Here is a 23,570-nt window from a genome sequence, read left to right on the forward strand (position 1 = left end):
AACAAGGACTCTTATTTACTCCTGGTGACAATGTGCATAACCACTCTGGAATACATTATATGGTAAAGTTGAAGACACACCTACTTAGACTCAGAATTTTCACTTCTAGAAATACATTCTACAGAAATGTGTTTATTTGCACCAGAAATCACATATAAAAATGCAATGGCAGCCTTATTCATAATATAAAAGACTGAAACCAACTCAAATGTCTATCAACAGTATATCAGCTATAATATGGTGCTGTCCTACCAAATACACTAACAGAACTGAACTACACGAGTTAACATAAACTACAGCTGCACAGTAACATGAAACAACTGTAAAATAAATGAAGCCAAACACCCCCCAAAATATACTGATTCCATTACAGAAAGTTCAAAATAAGGGAAAACAAATTTTTTATTTATTTTTATTACTATTTATTTAGTAATAAAATTTTTATTTTAAAATAAATTTTATCTAAAATAAAATTTTTATTTATTTTTTATTACTATTTATTTAGGGATATAGACACATATAGTAAAACTACAAAGAAAAGCAAAAGCATGACTACCACAAATCACTAGACAATGGTTACCACTGAGGTATGGGGGGAAGGTCAGAAATGTGATCATGGAGGGACTCACAGCAGGTCCTGAGGTGTAAATTTGAAAATAATCTCTTCTCTAACCCAGGTGATGGTGACATGGGTGCTCATGCTCACCTGCATATTCTTTAAACTGTACGTCTATGTATCACAAACAATTGTGTGTATATCTCAAATTTTTAAAGTTAGAAATTTCAAATTATAACAGCATCACAATCATGGACATACATGATCTCTATGTTCTCTGAGATGCAAGGAGGGACTGTCTCCCTTACTTTGCAGAAAGGACACTGAAGCTTAGAGAAAAAATAAGTGTTGAAACCTGGTCTAGAACCTAACTTCAGGTTTGCCACTCAAGTATTCCTTACCTAGATTCTGCCTGTACAGAGAAGATGCATAGGAAATGGTGAACTTGGTAAAAGCTCCCCGTCTTAAAAAAATACTCCAAATAAGGCTCTTTAAGGCTTCTGGCAGGGACATTTTATTTTTTGGTTAAAGCCACATTAATAGAAATTCCATAAAAACAAGCATGTAAACAAGGTATCAGAACTTTGGTTCACTGAAACATGTCACACCTAAAGCACCTGAGGTACAAAAGCACCTTGCTAGGTACTAGACCACCTGACTCTGCTCCAACCCTACCCTTGCGGCCAGAGATAGCTTGACAGGTGAGGCTGGGACCCAGGTCACCCAAGTCACCCAGGACCTTCCCCAGGACCATCTCTGCTCCAGACAACATTCACGCCTCCAAAGACCCGCCTGACAAAGGCTGGAAAGTAGAGGGGGTCTGTCACGTTGAACTTGAAGACAACATGGGCTGTGGGGCCAGGGAGGTGAAGGGCAGAAAAGGATGTCAGTCAACTTCTGTTGATCCACATGGCCTCAAGAACTCCTGTCCTCGTTCATGGAACCACTTATTGGAGACTGTGAACAGATAGAAAGTATGTTACAATCCTGTTGGTTCAGCAGCCAAAATTAATGATTCCTTCTTGATGACTCCTACATTGGGCCTGGGAATCAGACATGAGTAAGACTTGGTTTCGGGCATCAAGTTGCTTATGAGCTGGTGAGAAAGAGAGATAATCATACAAAACTCTGTCAGTGACACACGACACATGTGTGTAGGTTGCTATGGAAACAGAGCCAAAGGGCATCTAACCATGTGGGGGAAGAGGAAACCCCAGGGCTGGGACTCCCTGAATAGGAGTTATCCAGGGAAGAAGATGGACAGAACAGGTGGTTCCTATACCAAGGGGGTCTAGGAAGTGGGAACAGGATGAGAAAGACATCAAGGCATGATCCACGCTGGTATGTGTCAAAGACCCCAACAAGTTTGATATTACTGGGATGTGGTGGGTGGGAACTCAGAGGTAAGAGACGAGGAAGCCTGTCAGGATTGTGGAGGGCCTGGATGTCAACCTCAGGAGCTCTGGGCCGGCAGATCAATCTTGTGTTCTGTGGGTAGCAGAGAAGCAGAGCTGATGCTAGCACTATCAACTAAAGTTGTGTCTTACATGTTCACAAACCACAATTTCACTTCTCAATATAGACTCTTTCATAATGAATGAAAAAACAAATTGCTTTTAATGTACTAATGAAGTCATAGTACTTTTAAAATACAATTAATAATAACTAATTTTTGTAAGTAATACACGAACTTAGTTGAAAAAATCAAATTGTTCTACAAGGCTTATAATGATAAATAGCAATCTCCTACCTACTCCTTTCCACCACCAATCCCCACTTCCTCTAACATTCAACTCTTGTTTCTTCTGATATTTATCCTCATTTTTCTAAAACATAATGTTATTTCTTGACTTCCAACTTTAGATCTTATATGTTGACAGTCTACCATAGAATATGGAGATTTGGAATTTTTTACACCACTCTTAAAATACATAGATCCCCCTCCCATCCCCCAATATAGTTAAATCACAAGTTCTAGTTAACTTAATATTCAGTATTTACATTATTATGTCATGTAAATATTACTCACACTTGAACTACCAAATAGATGATACAGCTCACCCTTGAACAACACGTTTGAACTGAGCGAGTCCACTTATATGCGGATTTTTTTCATTAGTAAATACTACAGTACTACATGATCCGCAATTGGCTGAATTTGAAAATGCAGAACCTTGGATATGGAGGAACCGTGCATATGGAGGGCCAACTATAAATGAGACACGGGGCCTTCCCTGGTGGCGCAGTGGTTGAGAGTCCGCCTGCCGATGCAGGGGACACGGGTTCCTGCCCCGGTCCGGGAAGATCCCACATGCCTCAGAGCGGCTGGGCCCGTGAGCCATGGCCGCTGAGCCTGCGCGTCCGGAGCCTGTGCTCCGCAACGGGAGAGGCCACAGCAGTGAGAGTACCGCGTACCGCAAAAAAAAAAAAAAAAAAGAGACACGGATTTTCAGCTGTGCAGAGGGTCAACACCCCTAACCCCTGCTTTGTTTCTTGGGGGTTTTTTCCAACATCTTTATTGGAGTATAACTGCTTTACAATGGTGTGTTAGTTTCTGCTTTATACCAAAGTGAATCAGCTATACATATATGTATATCCCCATATCTCTTCCCTCTTGTGTCTCCCTCCCTATCCCACCCCCTAGGTGGTCACAAAGCACCGAGCTGATCTCCCTGTGCAATGTGGCTGCTTCCTACCAGCTATCAGTTTTACATTTGGTAGTGTATATATATCCATGCCACTCTCTCACTTTGTCCCAGCTTACCATTCCCCCTCCCTGTGGTCTCAAGTCCATTCTCCAGTAGGTCTGCGTCTTTATTCCCATCCTGCCCCTAGGTTCCTCATGATCTTTTTTTTTTTTTAAATTCCATATATATGTGTTAGCATACATTACTTGTTTTTCTCTTTCTGATTTACTTCACTCTGTATGACAGACTCTAGGCCCATCCACCTCACTACAAATAACTCAATTTCGTTTCTTTTTCTGGCAGACTAATATTCCATTGTATATATGTGCCACATTTTCTTTATCCATCCATCAATGGACACTTAGGTTGCTTCCATGTCCTGGCTATTGTAAATAAAGCTGCAATGAACATTGTGATACATGACTCTTTTGGAATTATGGCTTTCTCAGGGTATATGCCCAGTAGTGGGATTGCTGGGTCGTATGGTAGTTCTATTTTTAGTTTTTTAAGGAACCTCCACACTGTTCTCCATAGTGGCTGTATCAATTTACATTCCCACCAACAGTGCAAGAGGGTTCCCTTTTCTCCAGCATTTATTGTTTGTAGATTTTCTGATGGCCATTCTGACTGGTATGACGTGATATCTCATTGTAGCTTGGATCTCCATTTCTCTAATGATTAATGATGTTGAGCATTCTTTCATGTGTTTGTTGGCAATCTGTATATCTTCTTTGGAGAAATGTCTATTTAGGTCTTCTGCCCATTTTTGGATTGGGTTGTTCGTTTCTTTTGATATTGAGCTGCATGCACTGCTTGTAAGTTTTGGAGATTAATCCTTTGTCAGTTGCTTCATTTGCAAATATTTTCTCCCATGCTCAAGGCTGTGTTTTCATCTTGTTTATGGTTTCCTTTGCTGTGCAAAAGCTTTTAAGTTTCATTAGGTCTCATTTATTTTTGTTTTTATTTCCATTTCTCTAGGAGGTGGGTCAAAAAGGATACTGCTATGATTTATGTCATAGAGTGTTCTGCCTACGTTTTCCTCTAAGAGTTTGATAGTTTCTGGCCTTATATTTAGGTCTTTAATCCATTTTGAGCTTATTTTTGTGTATGGTGTTAGCGAGTGTTCTAATCTCATACATTTACATGTACCTGTCCAGATGTCCCAGCACCACTTATTGAAGAGGCTGTCTTTTATCTGTTGTATATTCTTGCCGCCTTTATCAAAAATAAGGTGACCATATGTGCATGGGTTTATTTCAGGGCTTTCTATCCTGTTCCATTGATCTATATTTCTGTTTTTGTGCCAGTACCATAGTGTCTTGATTACTGTAGCTTGGTAGTATAGTCTGAAGTCCAACAGCCTGATTCCTCCAGGTCCGTTTTTCTTTCCCAAGATTGCTTGGGCTATTTGGGGTCTTTTGTGTTTCCATACAAATTGTGAAATTTTTTTTCTAGTTCTGTGAAAAATGCCAGTGGTAGTTTGACAGGGATTGCACTGAATCTGTAGATTGCTTTGGGTAGTATAGTCATTTTCACAATGCTGATTCTTCCATTCCAAGCACATGGCATATATGTCCATCTATTTGTATCATCTTTAATTTCTTTCATCAGTGTCTTATAGTTTTCTGCATACAGGTCTTTTGTCTCCTTAGGTAGGTTTATTCCTAGGTAATTTATTCTTTTTGTTGCAATGGTAAATGGTAGTGTTTCCTTAATTTCACTTTCAGATTTTTCATCATTAGTGTATAGGAATGCAAGAAATTTTGTGCATTAATTTTGTATCCTGCTACTTTAACAAATTCATTGATTACCTCTAGTAGCTTTCTGGTAGCATCTTTAGGATTCTCTAAGTATAGTATCAAGTCATCTGCAAACAGTGACAGCTTTACTTCTTCTTTTCCGATTTGGATTCCTTTTACTTCTTTTTTTTCTCTGATTGCTGTGGCTAAAACTCCACAACAATGTTGAATAATAGTGGTGAGTGTGGGCAACCTTGTCTTGTTCCTGATCTTAGTGGAAATGCTTTCAGTTTTTCACCACTGAGGACAATGTTGGCTGTGGGTTTTTCATATATGGCCTCTGTTATTTGAGGTAAGCTCCCTCTATGCCTACTTTCTGGAGGGTTTTTATCATAAATGTGTGTTGAATTTTGTCAAAAGCTTTTTCTGCATCTATTGAGATGTTCATATGGTTTTTATTCTTCAATTTGTTAATATGGTGTATCCCTTTGATTGATTCATGTATACTGAAGAATCCTTACATTCTTGGGATAAACCCCACTTGATCATGGTGTATGATCCTTTTAATATGCTGTTGGATTCTGTTTGCTAGTATTTTGTTGAGGATTTTTGCGTCTATGTTCATCAGTGATATTGGCCTGTAGTTTTCTTTGTGACATCTTTGGTTTTGGTATCAGGGTGATGGTGGCCTCGCAGAATGAGTTTGGGAGTGTTCCTCCCTCTGCTATATTTTGGAAGAGTTTGAGAAGGATAGGTGTTAGTTCTTCTTTAAATGTTTGAGAGAATTCGCCTTTGAAGCCATCTGGTCCTGGGCTTTTGTTTGCTGGCAGATTTTTAATCACAGTCTCAATTTCAGTGCTTGTGATCAGTCTGTTTATATTTCTTCCTGGTTCAGTCTCGGAAGGTTGTGCATTTCTAAGAATTTGTCCATTTCTTCAAGGTTGTCCATTTTATTGCCATAGAGTTCCTTGTAGTAATCTCTCATGATACTTTGTATTTCTGCAGTATCAGTTGTTACTTCTCCTTTTTAATTTCTATTGATTTGAATCTTCTCCCTTTTTTTCTGGATGAGTCTGGCTAATGGTTTATCAATTTTGTTTATCTTCTCAAAGAACCAGCTTTTAGTTTCATTGATCTTTGCTATTGTCTCCTTCATTTCTTTTTCATTTATTTCTGATCTGATCTTTATGATTTCTTTCCTTATGCTAACTTTGGGGGGTTTTTGTCCATCTTTCTCTACTTGCTTTAGGTGTAAGGTTAGGTTGATTTATTTGAGCTGTTTCCTGTTTCTTAAGGTAGGATTGTATTGCTATAAACTTCCCTCTTAGAACTGCTTTTGCTGCATCCCACAGGTTTTGGGTCGTCATGTTTTCATTGTCATTTGTTTCTAGGTAATTTTTGATTTCCCCTTTGATCTCTTCAGTGATCTCTTGGTTATTAAGTAGTGTACTGTTCAGCCTCCATGTGTTTGTAATGTTGACAGATTTTTTTCCTGTAAATGATATCTAGTCTCAGAGTGTGGTGGTCGGAAAAGATACTTGATACGATTTCAATTTTCTTAAATTTACCAAAGCTTGATTTGTGACCCAAGATATGATGTATACTGTAGAATGTTCCATGAGCACTTGAGAAGAAAGTGTATTCTGTTGTTTTTGGATGGAAGGTCCTATAAATATCAATTAAGTCCATCTCGTTTAATGTATCATTTAAAGCTTGTGTTTCCTTATTTATTTTCATTTTGGATGATCTGTTCATTGGTGAAAGTGGGTTGTTAAAGTCCCCTACTATGATTGTGTTACTGTCAATTTCCCCTTTTATGGCTGTTAGTACTTGCCTTATGTATTGAGGTGCTCCTATGATGGGTGCATAAATATTTACAATTGTTACACATGCACATGTTACACATACACAAGCACATGGATATCTTCTTCTTGGATTGATCCCTTGATCATTATGTAGTGTCCTTCTTTGTCTCCTTGTTTTAAAGTCTATTTTGTCTGATATGAGAATTGCTACTCCAGCTTTCTTTTGATTTCCATTTGCACGGAATATCTTTTTCTATCCCCTCACTTTCAGTCTGTATGTGTCCCTAGGTCTGAAGTGGGTCTCTTGTAGACAGCAGATATATGGGTCTTGTCTTTGTATCTATTCAGCCAGTCTATGTCTCTTAGTTGGGGCATTTAACCCATTTACACTTAAGGTAATTACCAATATGTATGTTCCTATTCCCATTTTCTTAATTGTTTTGGGTTTGTTATTGTAGGTCTTTTCCTTCTCTTGTGTTTCTTGCCTAGAGAAGTTCCTTTAGCATTTGTTGTAGAGTTGGTTTGGTGGTGCTGAATTCTCTTAGCTTCTGCTTGTCTGTAAAGGTTTTAATTTCTCCATCAAACATGATGAGATCCTTGCTGGGTAATCTTGGTTGTAGGTTTTTCCCTTTCATCACTTTAAATATGTCCTGCCAGTCCCTTCTGGCTTGCAGAGTTTCTGCTGAAATATCAGCTGTAAACCTTATGGGGATTCCCTTGTATGTTATTTGTTGTTTTTCCCTTGCTGCTTTTAATATGTTTTCTTTGCTTTTTTTTTTTTTTTTTTGAGGTATGCGGGCCTCTCACCGTTGTGGCCTCTCCAGTTGTGGAGCACAGGTTCCAGACGCGCAGGCTCAGCAGCCATGGCTCACGGGCCCAGCCGCTCCTCAGCATGTGGGATCTTCCTGGACCGGGGCACGAACCTGTGTCCCCTGCATTGGCAGGCGGACTCTCAACCACTGCGCCACCAGGGAAGCCCTGTATTTAATTTTTGACAGTTTGATTAATATGTGTCTTAACATGTTTCTCCTTGGATTTATCCTGTATGGGACTCTCTGTGCTTCCTGGACTTGATTAACTATTTCCTTTCCCATATTAGGGACGTTTTTCAACTATAATCTCTTCAGATATTTTCTCAGTCCCTTTCTTTTCTCTTGTTCTTCTGGGACGCCTATAATTTGAATGTCGGTGCATTTAATGTTGTCCCAGATGTATCAGAGGTCTCTGAGACTGTCCTCAATTGTTTTCATTCTTTTTTTTTATTCTGCTCTGCAGTAGTTATTTCCACTATTTTATCTTCCAGGTCACTTATCCATTCTTCTGCCTCAGTTATTCTGCTATTGGTTCCTTCTAGAGAGTTTTTAATTTCATTTATTGTGTCGTTCATCATTTGTTTACTCTTTAGTTCTTCTAGGTCCTTGTTAAACGTTTCTTGTATTTTCTCCATTCTACTTCCAAGATTTTGGGTCATCTTTACTATCGTTAGTCTGAATTCTTTTTCAGGTAGACTGCCAATTTCCTCTTCATTTGTTTGGTCTGGTGAGTTTTTACCTTGCTCCTTCATCTGCTGTGTGTTTCTCTGTCTTCTCATTTTGCTTAATTTACTGTGTTTAGGGTCTCCTTTTTGCAGGCTGCAGGTTTGTAGTTCCCGTTGTTTTTGGTGTCTTCCCCCAGTGGCTAAGGTTGGTTCAGTGGGCTGTGTAGGCTTCCTGGTGGAGGGGACTAGTGCCTGTGTTCTGGTGGATGAGGCTGGATCTTGTCTTTCTGGTGGGCAGGTCCGCGTCTGGTTGTGTGTTTTGCGGTGTCTGTGACCTTATTATGATCTTAGGCAGTGTCTCTGCTAATGGGTGGGGTTGTGTTCCTGTCTTGCTGCCTGTTTTGCATAGGGTGTCCAGCACTGTAGCTTGCTGGTCATTGAGTGGAGCTGGGTCTTGGCGTTGAGATGGAGATTTCTGGGAGATTTTCACCATTTGATATTACATGGAGCTGGGAGGTCTCAGATGGACCAATGTCCTGAACTCGGCTGTCGCACCTCAGAGGCACAGGCCTGACACAGCCGGAGCCGGAGCATGAAGACCCTGTCATCCACACGGCTCAGAATAAAGGGGAGAAAAAAAGAAAGAAAGGAAATAATAATAATAATAAAATAGAATAAAGTTATTAAAATAAAAAATAGGTATTAAATTTTTTAAAAAATTTAAAAAGTAATAAAAAAGAAAGAGAGCAACCAAACCAAAAAACGAATCCACCAATGATAACAAGCGCTAAAATCTATACTAAAAAGAAAAAAAAAACCAGACAGAACCCTAGGACAAACGGTAAAAGCAAAGCTATACAGACAAAATCACACACAGAAGCATACACGTACACACTCAGAAAAAGAGAAAAAGGAAAAAATATATATATCGTTGCTCCCAAAGTCCACTGCCTCAATTTGGGATGATTTGTTGTCTATTCAGGTGTTCCACAGATGCAGGGTACATCAAGTTGATTGTGGAGATTTAATCCGCTGCTCCTGAGGCTGCTGGGAGAGATTTCCCTTTCTCTTCATTGTTCACACAGCTCCTGGGGTTCAGCTTTGGATTGGGTGCTGCCTTCGCGTGTAGGTGGCCTGAAGGCATCTGTTCCCCACTCAGACAGGATGGGATTAAAGTATCAGCTGATTAGGGCGCTCTGGCTCACCCAGGCCGGGGGGGAGGGAGGGGTACAGAATGCTGGGCAAGCCTGCGGTGGCAGATGCCAGCATGATGTTGCACCAGCATGAGGCACGCCGTGTGTTCTCCCAGGGATGCTGTCCCTGGATCATGGGACCCTGGCAGTGGTGTGCTGCACAGGCTCCCAGGAAAGGAGGTGTGGATAGTGACCTGTGCTTGCACACAGGCTTCTTGGTGGCTGCAGCAGCAGGCTTAGTGTCTCATGCCCGTCTCTGGGGTCCGCACTGATAGCCACTGCTCACGCCCGTCTCTGGAGCTCCTTTAAGCAGTGCTCTTAATCCCCTCTCCTTGCGCACCGCAAAACAAAGAGGCAAGAAAAAGTCTCTTGCCTCTTCGGCACCTCCAGACCTTTTCCCGGATTCCCTCCCGGCTAGCTGTGGCACACTAACCCCCTTCAGGCTGTGTTCACACAGCCAACCCCAGTCCTCTCCCTGGGGTCTGACCCCCAAAGCCCGAGCCTCAGCTCCCAGCTCCCACACCCCCACCCCCTGGCAGGTGAGCAGACACGCCTCTCGGGCTGGTGAGTGCTGGCCGGCATCAATCCTCCGTGCAGGAATCTCTCTGCTTTGCCCTCCGCACCCCTGTTGCTGCGCTCTCCTCCGTGGCTCTGAAGCTTCCCCCCTCCACCACCCATGAAGGGGCTTCCTACTGTGTAGAATCCTTTCCTCCTTCACAGCTCCCTCCCACTAGTGCAGGTCCCATCTCTCTTCTTTTGTCTCTGTTTTTTCTTTCTTCTTTTGCCCTACCCAGGTATGTGGGGAGTTTCTTGCCTTTTGGGAGGTCTGAGTTCTTCTGCCAGCGTTCAGTGGGTGTTCTATGGGGGTTGTTCCACATGTAGATGTATTTCTGATGTATCTGTGGGGAGGAAGGTGATCTCCACATCTTACTCTTCCGCCATCTTTTTTTTTTTTCTGGCTGCGTTGGGTCTTCATTGATCCGCACGGGCTTTTCTCTACTTGCGGTGAGCAGGGGCTCCTCTTTGTTGCAGTGTGCGGGTTTCTCATTGCGGTGGCTTCTCTTGTTGCAGAGCACAGGCTCTAAGCGCATGGGCTTCTGTAGTTGTGGCTCACGGGCTCTAGAGCGCAAGCTCAGTAGTCGTGGCGCACGGGCTTAGGTGCTCCGCGGCATGTGGGATCTTCCCGGACCAGGGCCCGAACCCATGTTCCCTGCATTGGCAGGCAGAATCTTAACCACTGCATCACCATGGAAGCCCTCTTCTGCCATTTTGAAGCTCCTCCCCTGCTTTGTTCAAGGGTCAACTGTACTTATATTTGCTTTCTTATACAACTTTTTCTTTTCTCATTTTCTTTTTCATTTGCTTAATTTTCTCTGAACCTATCACTCTTTATCCCCATAACTCTCCAAGAGGGCTCTAAACTTATCTCTTTGTGATCACTTCCTGTCACATCCTGCTTCAAGCCTCTCTATGACTCACCACAGCTGCTTCCAGAATAAAGCTCAACTTCAGCCTCCACAGTTTGGTCCCAGGCTTGAGCCTCATCTCTTGGCCCCTGTGCCACGGGCCTCCCCTTGCACAAGAGACAAAGGCAGCCAGCCCCCACACCTATGATGCTGGTTTTAGCCTGTGTCTTGTTCCACGTGGGTTTTGTTTGCCTGGGACACCCTCTCCTCTCTGTTTCCAGTTCTCCCCCACTGCAACCTCAGAACCCTTGCCAGAGTCCACTTTTCTGGGGAGCCATCCTGGACCTATGATGCTTATGTAGCTATTCTTCCTTGGGGCTTCCTTAGCTCTCTAGGCATCTCTGGGAGTGTTCCCAACCAGCTGTCTTGGCACATAACTAGCTGAGTGGACAGCAACATGGCTGGGTGGGACTACCTGTTAGCAAGAAAAAACAAAAACAAAAAACCAAATCTCAAAAAGGGAGACAGTCTTGGCTTTGTGAAAATTTAGCAGCAACTGTCTCCCAGCTCAGAGTCTCAGGCTGACCACTAGAGCCCAGAGGCCAACACCACAGCTTAAGCCACTCACCCCACTTGCAGCCCACAAGCACGGGGCAGGCAGCATGTCTCGTTCGGTAGTCACCTTCCCCGCTCCGCAGGAGGTTGTACCAGAATACAGCCGTACCCTGGAAAGAGAAGCCCTGTCATACAACACCCTTAGATATTGGGCTCAACGATCTGACCCCGAGTACCAAAGAGCCCTCCCTGAGTAGAAACACCCTCACTTTCCCATGTCCAGGGGCACAGGGCTTTGGGACTCCAGTACAGAGAAGCTCCCCAGAAAGCACCTACCCTTCACGGTAGCGTGGATGTTTGGAATCCCACCTGGCCCTGAAGGGACTTCCCTCTCCATCCCATCTCGCCAGATGGAAGCTGAGACCACAGGTCAGGGTTCAGGCAGGAAGGGGCTAAGGCCCCCCAAAGTGATATTCAAGCAGGCCAGAGAATGGGACTAGGAGACATGGATGAGGTCTGAGTTCTGCACTTCAACTTTTGACCCACAAGAACCAGAACTTACCTTCTTAGGCCAAAGTGCAGCCCCCAGATCAGGAAAGACAGTGGCACCACCAGCTTCCACATCGCTCATCTGGGAATACAAGGCATAGAGCTTGGCCCTTCTACTCAATGCTCTCAGAGCAACTGAGCCACCAAGGACATGACAAAGTATGCAGATCACCCTCCTGTGAGCATGAACAACTCCACCACCAGCCCTTTGGCCAAGAAAGGCTCTTCCCACACCCTGCCCCTCCCTAAACCCTGTTTAATCTGTGTGGTTCATCAGGACAGTCTCCATGCCATGGAGAGATGTAGGCCTGCAGGATACCCATATCTTGGCTGTCCTCAAGTAGGAAAAATCTGAGCCTGTACTGGGAAAATGCCTGACTGACCCCACCCCCTTTATCCTCATCCAGGCTGGCCTGCCTAAGCCACTGTGCTCTGTGAGCTTCCCTGACCAGGAGCTCCCTGCAGCTTCTAACACCATCTGTGGTCCCAACTATGGATTCTGTTTCTCTGGCTTGAGTAACGTGCAGGTCTAGTCAGACCCTCACCTTCCCAGAACAACTACCGTCCCCAGGGCCAGCTAGGGCACTGTGTCTCCAGAAGGCCTGCTTTCTCCCACAGTAAAACCTCAAACTAAATGGAACACAATATTCACAGTAGCAAGGCTGCACTCATGCCCACAGTGCGTGCCTCAGCTCATGCCCAAAGCGCCACTTCTTTCTCATCTGTCTCTTACTTCAAGTTTTTTGCCTGTAATGTAATCAAACGTGGAGCTAAAATATTTCCACAGGACACATACCAGACAGACTGAAAGGCACCCAACAGACATATGGTAAATGAATAAGATGAAAATCCCTGATGGCTTCCCACCAGAGTGGGGATCAAATCCAGGCTCTTTTCTAGAACCTGAAGGTCCTGGCAGTCTCACCAGCCTCTCCCTCTAGCCACCCCAAATTAATGCACTATCTCTGAGACCCACAACCCTTTTTCTCTTTTTCCAACATCCCAATCTCCTTCCCTCTTCCAGGTGTCCACACATTCTCTTCTCTACCAGAAATCATGTTCCACCAACTAATTTCCACTCAATCTTCAAGTCTCAACCGACATGTTACTTCCCAAGGTAGGCCTTCTCTGAACCCCAACTCTGCACTACTTCTTCAAAGCACTTATCACTATGGTAACTAAACAATTACCTCTCCTATGTTTAAAAGCAAGTCTTTCATATTAGGACCGTAAGCCTAAGAGAGACCACAAATGTCCTGCTCACCAGCATGTTCACGGCAGTCCCCAGCACATAATAACCACATGATAAAAACTTAAACGAGACACCAAAGGGAAAAGTGGACACAGGCTTCTGTCTCTAAGTTACCTGACAGCTTCTATGCCTCTCTAGACCTGGCTGTCTCAGCAGAGGGGAGAGGACACTGTTCCTTGTGTGAGAGGTAAACCCAACAACCTGTGGCTGGAGTACAGGCAGCAGGTGGCAGGCAGGCAGGCAGGCCACTGAGCTCTGGGGAAACGAAGGCAGCTTCATCTAAGAGCACTTCCAAGCTACCTCCTCACTCTGCTGCCAAGCAGGGAACCCTCCAGGACACCCATCCCAAAAGTCCAGACTAGCTCTGGGCCATCTAATAGGAGCCAGGGATGTAAAAGTCACGGGGGTTGGGGGAAGCACACAAATGGGAACAAAGGGCAACTCCCTACTCCAGCCAAGATGGGCGCTGAGGGCCAGAAGGGCCCAGCCATCAAGCAACAGCTGGTGGTATCAGCTCTGACAGGAGTGGATATAACAGAGCACTCTGGACCCAGGCTCCCCTTAAGGCCCATACACTGCACGCGTCATACTCACGTAGTTTAAGAACGTGGCCACACGATTCCCCGTCCCTAAACGCTTGAAAGCATCTTGCTCATCCTTCTATAAAATTAAGTGAGAGTAAACAGTGGGCCTGTACCCAATACTTACATAGTTAAGAAACGTCGCTAACCTATTTCCCTCCGTTTTGAGGCCGCTGTCAAAAGGTCGCTGCAATAGATAACAACTTTCACCCGAGTTTGCAACTGACTTCACCCGCCACCCACAGGACTGGGGCCAAAAAGGTCAAGGGAAGGTACTAAGTATGTGTTCCATATATTGGCCTGGACCAGGGGCCAAGGCTGCAAAGGAAACCCTGGCCAGGCATGGGGGAGAGGGGGCAGGAACAGCTTTCACAGAGACCTAGTGAGGTCCTCTGCTTTAGAGTCAGGGCAAAGAATGGCAGGCTTGGGCCAGGGGGACTACTCCTGACCTCACAGGGGAAACAGCTGGGCTGCACTTGGCTCTGGACTTGGGCTTCTCCAGCAACAAAGAGGGGGCCCTGCTGAGGCAGGGGGGCCTGATGTGAAGGCCACAGTGCTCCTAAAAGCTCCAGCCTTCTCAAACCAGCTACAGCAGAGCCCTTGAAAGCACCTGTGATTTGGGCCTTACCCTAGAGAAGTCAAAGTGTGGCTCGTACTGTCCTCCCATTCCATAATTAGCAACCTGGTGGGAAAAAACAGCATTGGACTGTTAGCAGCATGAACCACCCTGAAGCAGCCCATCTCCCTAGGTAACAACCAGATCCCCAAGAGCAACCTCTCTAAGGAGGGTAACTATCCCCTGCCAGTATGGGCAGAACAAATGCTGCAAACAGGTCTACAGCTGTGTCCAAGAGGAAGGGTGCAGCACAAATGTGGTTTCCCAAAAAGGAAAAGATGGGCAAGCTGCAGATGACCACTGTGGAGAAGCTCCAGCCCTTCAGGGCAGCAGCAGAGGGAGCCCTCCTTGAGGCAGGCCCTGGCCTGGGCCCTGATTATTTGGAAGATAATGAGATGGTAATCCAGAAGAATGCCAACAACAAACTCAGGATTGGGGTTTTTTTTTAATGCTAGTTTGGAAGCTACTCAGTGCCTGGCAGTGCTCCTGTCACCTCTGTCACCATGCCCCAGAAGCTCTTCTTGGTCAGTCTGAATAGGACAAACAAATCCCACTCCATCTCACAGTGGTACACTGCACAGAGTAATTCTGCATCCAAGTGAAGCAGCAGGGAATGGGCGGCTGGCTGCAAGGGGACCAAAACTGCTGCTCTACCTCAGTGCCCCCAGTGGAAGCCTGGACCTGGAATAGGGCCTGAGCCACCTCAGGTGCCACTAACTGGATTAGAAATCATAAATGCCTTTATGAACAGTTTATCAGCACAATATAAGTCCTAAATCACAATGGTTATTTTAGCTTCAGTAGCTAGATGAGAGATGAAGTTCAAGACAAAATACAGAATCTGACATGAAAGCTGATGTACCAAATGGTACCACCAATGTCCATCTGGGAACACTTGGTTACTGTATCTTAATGAAACCATACACACCTTTGGAGTTCAAATATTAGTCCTCAGAAAATTGATTTTGTATATCCGTTTTGGCAATTCTAACAGGTGAAAGATGCTGCAAAACTGGCAATAATGGCGACCCATGGACATGAGGGAGAGAGAGGAAGGGTGAGCTTTACAAGAGAGAAAATCCTCCTCTTGGAGTAAAAAACAGTATTTATCAAATGTGATGAAATGTGGATTTTCGGCAGCATGATTTTTCCATGTCGAAAAAAATTAAAATGTTGATATGAAGAATCAGAATCAGTGAGAAAATATGCTGTCATATACTGCTTTAGCCTTCAATATTCCCACACCAGGGGCTTCCCTGGTGGCGCAGTGGTTAAGAATCCGCCTGCCAATGCAGGGGCCACAGGTTTGAGCCCTGGTCAGGGAAGATCCCACATGCCGTGGAGCAACTAAGCCCATGCGCCACAACTACTGAGCCCGCGTGCCTAGACCCCTGCTCTGCAACAAGAGAAGCCACCGCAATGAGAAGCCCGTGCACCACAACGAAGAGTAGCCCCTGCTCGCAGCAACTAGAGAAAAAGCCCGCACCCAGCAACGAAGACCCAATGAGGCCCAAAATACATACATTTATTTTTTAAACAATTAAAAAAAAAAAAAGAGTCCCACACCAAAAATAGCTAGAAATCCTATCAACAGTGCAAGGAGGCCTAGTGCAAGGAGGTCAGCAGGTGACCCTAAGCCTGGAGGTTCATCTAAGCAGGGAAGTTCTAGAGCAGTTGATGAAGTGACATTACAAATGCTTTTTCTTTGGATCCACTATAGTCGAGAACTTGAAGAAAATTTTAAACATGACTGTGATCAATTTGCCAGTGCACTCAGGAAAATTCATTTGCTGCTTGCTGTTGGAGCAGCAGGGTATGACTGCATTTTCCAACACTCCCACTTGTTGGATGGAGTGCTTAAACTTTCACTACCTGGGGATAATGAAAGAAGCTGTATTGTTAACAGCTGGCTCATCTTTTAACAGTTTTGGGAATCACATTTGATCATGGTGCTAAAGCTATTACACCTATACTATTTTAATACTGTGCCCAAATAGTACAAGTGTCACGGGAACTTCCGGATGTGCAGCCATCAGAATCACCATCTGGGAAAACTCAGGGCCACAGACCCATACCTTTAATAACAATCAAAACTGATTCCTGGGAGGAGGTATTCATTTGTTACAAAAGTAGAAGAATCAGTCCTTTGAAAAATGTGGGTATTTATGGTACTGAGGTCAGAATGAAGGGGAAAAATGGTTAGAAATCACTTATTTGGTGAGGCTGACACATCTAGTCGGAAGTGTCTTCAATCTTCAAGAATTCTGGCAATGTAGCATCTCTTCCACTCTTAGGCCCTCATCCAATTCAAAAGAAAACCTCTTTTGCCCTTTCTTCCAAATAATCTATAGCAAACACGCCGACTACAGATGAAAGAGTGTCAATAGATAGCATAAAAACCAGTTCATTTCCAGAAGCCTGTAGGGACCCTGGTGAGAAGGCTGTTGCTGGTGCCTAGGCATGTATCACACTGCATGGAATGTGGAATGAGCACAGACAGGTACTGAAACCCAGGTTCCTATCCTCAGACCATGTAGGATCAAAGGTTTCAACAATGCTGGCTGGCAAAGAAAATGCCAAGACAGTTCCTAGAGAATGAAAGCAAACAAAAATGGTGTCTCAACCTCCTGGCAGCTGTGGTCTTCTTCCAGAAGAGCCCTGACCATAAAAGCCCCTCCACTGGAGTTGCGGCATTCAGATCCCATTCATCAATTGAGTTACAACATGACAAGATATCAGTTAAGATGAAACCAGGGTTGTGGCAGAGAAGCCAGTCCAAGCACGAAGCTGCTGTCTTCTGGGGTTGCATGTGAGATAGGGTTCAGAGGGTGCAGCCAGGAGAGCAACAGGGGCACAGGTCCTGTACACTCTTTTCAGCCTCTTGGCTGAAACCAAGAAGAACATCATCCTCAGTAAGGGCCACAACAGTCCTAACAGGCTCTGATATGCAGTGGTAGATGTCTTAACAACAATAACAAAGCTGCTCCAGGAAGATATGAATCACAACTACGCCAACAGGGATGCACCCAGGGCATGGAGAGCCCCTATCGCTCTTGAAATGGTGGTGTCCTCACACGTAAGAGGAAAGTGGGAGACGTGGCAGAAGTCCTCTCTTGATGTGCTTGTCTGCAGAACTTACCCAACAATTAGGCTTACAAACTCAACACTAAGTTGAGTTGAAATGAAAAAATTATATTAAAATTTCACAGGACTGTAAGATAATCAGCATGTTTTTAAAAACTCTGGTGGACTTCACATAAATTCATAAGGAGGACCTTCAAAATTGGTTTTGATTGCTGACACAGCTATGGGGGGGGGGGGGGGAAATGAGTGCTGATTTGCTTGTATGTGTCCAGGCAAAAGTTCAGAGAATCTTTTCCAAGTGATCTCAGTTCAGTATTCTACTGAAGAGCCATGGTTGATCAGGTAAAGTGTGATATTCTTAAATACACGGGAACTCTGGCCAAACAGACAGATCCAGGGGGCTCAAGAAAAATGCCATTGAAACTTCTCTGGCAGTGTCTCAGATCGTCATTTTACAGCAGAACCCAGAAGTTGGGATGTTCAGAAGGGAGTGTGGCCAGTACTGATTTGAACTCAACAGAACAGACAACACATTAGTAGGAGCTTTACCCAAAATTTTCAGCATGGTGCTACCATGTTTCTTCACAATCACCTCTGAAATGCAAAACAGGAGGCCAGGGTCCCAAGGGGGTACTTAGAAAGGAGCATTCCACCTTCACAAGCCAACCAGTCCAGGCCTCTCAATGCTACCAATGTATTACAGAACACTTTACCTCCAAGTGCATTTGACTATGACTCAGAACCATGACCCATGAAGATATTTATAGCTCTTAGAGGTGTCCCTGAAACAACTTAGGATTTCAGCTTCTGTAGTCAAGAAGACATAAATGGGCCTGCCATGCCCACCAATGATCCCTAGGTCCGAGTATGATACTTGGGCACACAAAAGACATTCAGTTGACATTTGTTCAATGCTAATTGTTGAATGCCAGTGGGCATACTTAATTCTGGCTTCCCAACACGAGGCCACTCCATACTCATAGCATCCTGCAGTCCTACCGTTTACTGGGTAAGCCTCCCTATGTCTGGCCCTGAGCACCCTGGAAGAACATCTAGCTAGAAATACTCCCTTCCCAACTCCAGGGTTCCCAGAAACAAGCCATACCTGCAACAATTCTGCAGTCTTTACTGTTAGGCCTGTGATGTGCTGCATCCGAAGATTCACCCGAGCCACAACTGGGTCATCCTCCTCCTCCAGCCAGGAGCTAAGCCAAAACAAGAGGGAGAGAAAGGAAGGTGGGGAAGGCAGGTTTCGATGCGGTTCTACACTCTCTCCCCAGCATCAGGGCCAGCACTAACAGGCAGCACAGGATGAGTGCTCCATGTAGGGGAGGTGCCAGCAGGGAGGACAAGCCAAGCCACCCTCACTTCAATAGGAACTGGGAGGCCCAGGAGTTGGGGCTTGAGCAGCCACCCCGCCACCACCATCACCTTTGCTAACCTTTTGGAAACTCTGTAGCTGGCAACAGTGAGAACACCTGTCTTGGGATCACGAACAGTGGCTCGTGCAAGCTGGAAGGCAGGAAGAAAGGGCAGACGTATCATTCTTTGCCTTGAGTATTTTTTTCTTGGAGAGACTGGGTCCTGATCTGTCAATCAGGCCAGTGCGGGAAGGAGCTCTGCAGTCAGTGGCTCTAGCCAAGGCCCCATGATCCTGCAAGCCAGGCCAGGGCAGTGGTCTGGGGCCTCCAAATTCCTGCTCTATCAGACCCTGGCCACTACCCTGCTTGGCTGCTGCCTGCCCCTGCTCCCTCCCAGGTCCATGCTGTCTGCAGAATTATGCCTATGGAGTCTGCTTTGTCCATCTGCCCATCTGCCTGGACAGCCCCTTTCTCACCAGGCCCATCCACCACACCTTCCTGCACCTGGCTGCTCCTACCACATTCAGACTGTGCTGCCATCCCTGAGCCTCAATCTTGCATGCTCCTCTCAACGTGGTCAACTACACTCTCCTTCTGAACCTCAGCGGCCTTCTCTGCCCAGAAACCTACCCAAACACTCTCCTACTGCACCAGCCCATGCTGGCCTCCCACTGCTGCAAGGAACAAAAAAAGAAGGCACAGTTTTCACTACCTTGGGAGGCCTGCGAGGTCAGATGATAGACTAGGAAAGGAATCTACAAGGTGCAATAAGTAAACTGCTGCCTGGAAGCCACCTCCACATACTCACTCATACACACACACACACACACACACACACGCACACACACCCCACCTCACCTACCTCATATCGCCCCAGTCTCCACAGACTGGTGCAGTGATACTCCCAGGAAGGACCTGCTGCCTGGAGCCAGCCCCCAGTGCTTCGGCTGTGGACTGTCCTAATGAGTGCTTACTATGTGCCTGGCACTGCTGGGTGACTAAGACATGGCCCCTGCCCTCATACAACTCAGTCAAGTGGGGAAGGCAGAAAACTAGCTGGGTAATCACAGCACAGCATGGTAGGTGCTGGGAGAGGGGAAGCTCAATGTCTGTGGGAGCTCAGTCTACAGGGTCAAGAATGGTTTCCTACAGGGGGGACCACCTAGCTGAGATCTGAAGGGTAAGTAGGAGTTAGCCAGGTGGGAGAACATTACAGGAACAGGGAAAGAACAGTGATGCAGACGCCCAGAGGTGAAAATGGATGTGGCACTATGACTGTGGGTTAGAACTCAGAGCAAAGAGATGAGAATAGGCTGAGGAGGCAAGTGGGGGTTGGGCTGGATGCAACCTATGACCAATGAGAAGCAGGGAAGGCTTTATGCAGAGGAGGGACACCACAATCTGAATGTAAGAAGGATCACTGTGGAGACATCATGGAGGGCTGGCTAAGGAGGCGTCAAAGCAGGAAGAAGGAGGCCAGTGAGGATGTAAGGGAGAGGTCAGGGCAAGAGGTGGCAGAAGGGATGGAGGGGGTGGATGGACTAGAAGACTGGCCAGGAGGTGAGATCAACCAACCTGGACACGAGCTGCTGCAGCACATTCTGGTAGGATGGCACTGCACCCAGAGCAGAGAGCTTCCCTGAGATCGTATCTACGGTTCTTTCCTGATGACAACTGCAGCTGCAGCTAGACCCCACCCAAACATGTGAGCCACAGCACTGGCCTGACACCCACAGGGAGGCTCTGGGCAGCTGGGGCTCTGCTCCCAGGGACAGACAGGGCTATTTTGAAAGCAGACCAGAGACCCACAGGCAGCTGCCAGGCATTCCCCACAGGACAAGTTAAGCTCATGGGCCCTACTTCAAAGCCAGCATAGCATCTGTCCCTCACAGGCTCCGGAAAGGAGAGGTCAGCTTGTAATAGCCAACATGTTTGGCTCTTCACATGGCTTCTGTTCAAAGACAAATTTTCCCAACACGCTCCTCCCTGCCCACACTGCCCAGCCACACCCATGTGCACACATGCACCCAACATCAACACACACACACACACACACAGCGATGTTTTAGTGCTTTGGTCGGAGAGACAAGGGAGAACTCTCTCAGGAGGTTATGGCACAACAGTGCCTCTCCCACCTGACAGCCAAGAAAGCAGTTTTCTTTCCTGGAGGAATCTGGAGCTGGTCCAGGGAATGGAAGCTGGGGGGCAGGAGGCGAGGTGTTTCTGGTCCCCATTCTCCACACACACTGGCTAGACCCTCCCTCAGCGACATCAATGACACTAAGAACTGACTCTGAGCCGTAGATGTCCTAGTATCTCAAGCCAAGGCTGTTCCAAGATACAGTCCAGGGCCTAGGGTAGGAACCTATTTTAGATCTCTCGAGGAGTGCTGGGCCTCCTGGCCTCTACAATTCTATTAGGAGCAGAGCAATAGAGGATCTCCAGCTAAATCCTCCCTTCTAATCACCAGTGATAGGAGAAGGATGGGGATATGGCAGAAAGTAGTTCTCTTTGAAAGATGTCAAAAAGGAGAAAATCTTTTATGAAATAGAAATAGAAAAATAATTTTATAACATGATGAATATATACAAAACCAACAGCCAACTGCATACTTAGCAATGAAATACCAAAAGAATTTCCATGAAATTCATGAACAAAACAAAGATTCCTATTGTAAAAATGCTCTAGAAGCTCTGGGCAGTTCAAGAAGACAACAAAAACAAAAGAACTGTAACTATTAGGATGGAGAAAACAAAATTTTTCTTATTTGCAGATGCTAATACTATCTGGACAACCCAAGATGATTAGCTAAAATCCAAATGAAGAATAAGTGAGTTCAACAAGTAGCTGTGATCTGCACCATGTCTGTTTCCTTGCAGGTAAAATGAAGATGATGACAGAGCCTGCTAAATAGACATAGCAGTTAACATATGTTAAGGACTTAGAAGAGGGCCTGCCAGGACTTCCCTGGTGGTGCAGTGGTTAAGAATCCGCCTGCCAATGCAGGGGACACAGGTTTGAGCCCTGGTCCGGGAAGATCCCACATGCCGCAGAGCAACTAAGCCCGTGTGCCACAACTACTGAGCCTGTGCTCCAGAGCCCGTGAGCCACAGCTACTGAGCCCGCGTGCCACAACTACTGAGCCCATGTGCCTAGAGCCCGTGCTCCACAGCAAGAGAAGCCACTGCAATGAGAAGACCGTGCACCTCAAAAGAGTAGCCCCCGCTCACCACAACTAGAGAAAGCCCGCACACAGCAACGAAGACCCAACGTAGCCAAAAATAAAATAAAATAAATAAATTTACCAAAAAAAAACCCCAAAAAAACCCAGGGCCTGCCACACTTCTCAACTCAGTAAACATCAGCTATTACTATGAAATATATTTTTACAATCAATAGTTTAGTATATAATAGTAAACTAATTTAATAAAGTAACCAGTAAAAACATAACGACGAAAGAAACAGTTTTTTGTGAAGTTACAATAACAACAAAAAAAAAACACTGCCTAGGAATAAATTTAACAAGAAAAGTGCAGGGCTTAGGTGAAGAACAATTTTAAAGATATGAATAAATAGAGAGACCCAGAGTGCTCTTGGATGAGAAGACTCAATACTGTAGAGATGTTCGTGCTCCTCCAAGTCAATCACTTCTTTGCAATCCTAATCAGGAGACCCACAGGACCCAGCTTGGCAGTGCCCCAAGGCATAACTTCCTAAAAACTAGCCCACACACCAGCCCCCAACACGGTGAGGTGACACTTCTCACTGTGGGCTTGCCCTGCTTCCAGTGTGCCCTTCTATCACAGCTCTTTTCTGTCCATACTGGTTCCCTCAATTTTCTTCCCCCACTGGACTATGAACCCTCAAGGTCAAATTGAGTCTGTAGTACCTCAGTACCCGACAGTGGACTCATGCAAGACATAAGCAAAGGCCAGCCGGGTAAGCAACCAAACTGCCCCATGGTACCAGGAGTGAGTGGCCCAAGAAGGAACTGCAGAGACACCTACTTTGGGTTTTGCAACTTCCTTGATCCTCTCGATTTCCTCGTCAGACATGACATCGTAGTACCTGACGATGTGTGGACTGTCCCACTCATCCTCCTCTTTGAAAGGGGCGATGAGCAGCTGTGGCGTCCCGTTGCCATGGTGGTACCTACAGAAAAGCCTCTTCTGCCTTCGGGGTGTCTGGGGAGCACAGAGCAACAAGCCCTGAACTGAGTGAGTCCTAACCCTCAGTCCCAGGCTAGCCGGCTGCAGACACTGGCCTCACACCCCATGTCCAGCAGCCGCTCCCTCCCGCCTCACCAGAGAAGAAAACAAAAGCCCCTCAGTTTGACTGGCATGAAATGATACCCCACAAATCATGCAATGTTTCTTCCCTCCCAAGAATACCTCATGTTGACAAGTCCTGTAGCAGGGTGTAATCCCTGGCCCCTCTCACAGAGATGTGAGTAGGTCAGGAGGGCTAGGGCCAGGGAGAAGTCTTTCTAGACAGAGGAGCCAGTGGGAGCCAAGCAGACATGGGCATGGAGAAGACCGAGAGACTGTCTCACACCTGAGCCTCCTTGAGGAAGTACTGGGGTCCAAGGGCTCTCAAAGGCCAGTGATACCCCACACCAAACTCTAGCAACTGCCTGGTCTTTGCTAGAGATCATGACTTCAGTGGAGGCCCAAGGCACATCCACACTCATGGCTTTCTTCAGAATAGTG

At 45.7% G+C, this 23,570-nt stretch overlaps 1 protein-coding gene across 9 annotated transcripts in view; it reads right to left on the reverse strand.

The window, feature by feature from the left end:
• Window positions 1-354: 354 nt before the first annotated feature.
• P4HA2 (prolyl 4-hydroxylase subunit alpha 2) overlaps window positions 355-23,570 on the reverse strand; it is a 42,019-nt gene continuing 18,803 nt past the window's right edge. For 8 of the 9 annotated variants that reach the window (XM_082651322.1, XM_082651326.1, XM_082651324.1 and 5 more), the window contains 8 exons: window positions 22,869-23,045; window positions 18,942-19,012; window positions 18,606-18,705; window positions 14,429-14,482; window positions 13,814-13,879; window positions 11,981-12,049; window positions 11,492-11,588; window positions 355-1,513 (listed from right to left, as the gene is read on the reverse strand). In XM_082651322.1, coding sequence (XP_082507448.1) covers window positions 1,443-1,513; window positions 11,492-11,588; window positions 11,981-12,049; window positions 13,814-13,879; window positions 14,429-14,482; window positions 18,606-18,705; window positions 18,942-19,012; window positions 22,869-23,045 — 705 coding nt within the window. In that variant the 3' untranslated portion in view covers window positions 355-1,442. Of the gene's footprint in view, window positions 1,514-11,491; window positions 11,589-11,980; window positions 12,050-13,813; window positions 13,880-13,927; window positions 13,988-14,428; window positions 14,483-18,605; window positions 18,706-18,941; window positions 19,013-22,868; window positions 23,046-23,570 lie in introns of all 9 variants that reach the window. The other variant, XM_082651321.1, reaches the window with a different exon arrangement.

The sequence above is a fragment of the Grampus griseus genome, assembly GCF_964374135.1.
Source record: "Grampus griseus genome assembly, chromosome: 3".
In the NCBI taxonomy this organism is placed as follows: domain Eukaryota; kingdom Metazoa; phylum Chordata; class Mammalia; order Artiodactyla; family Delphinidae; genus Grampus; species Grampus griseus.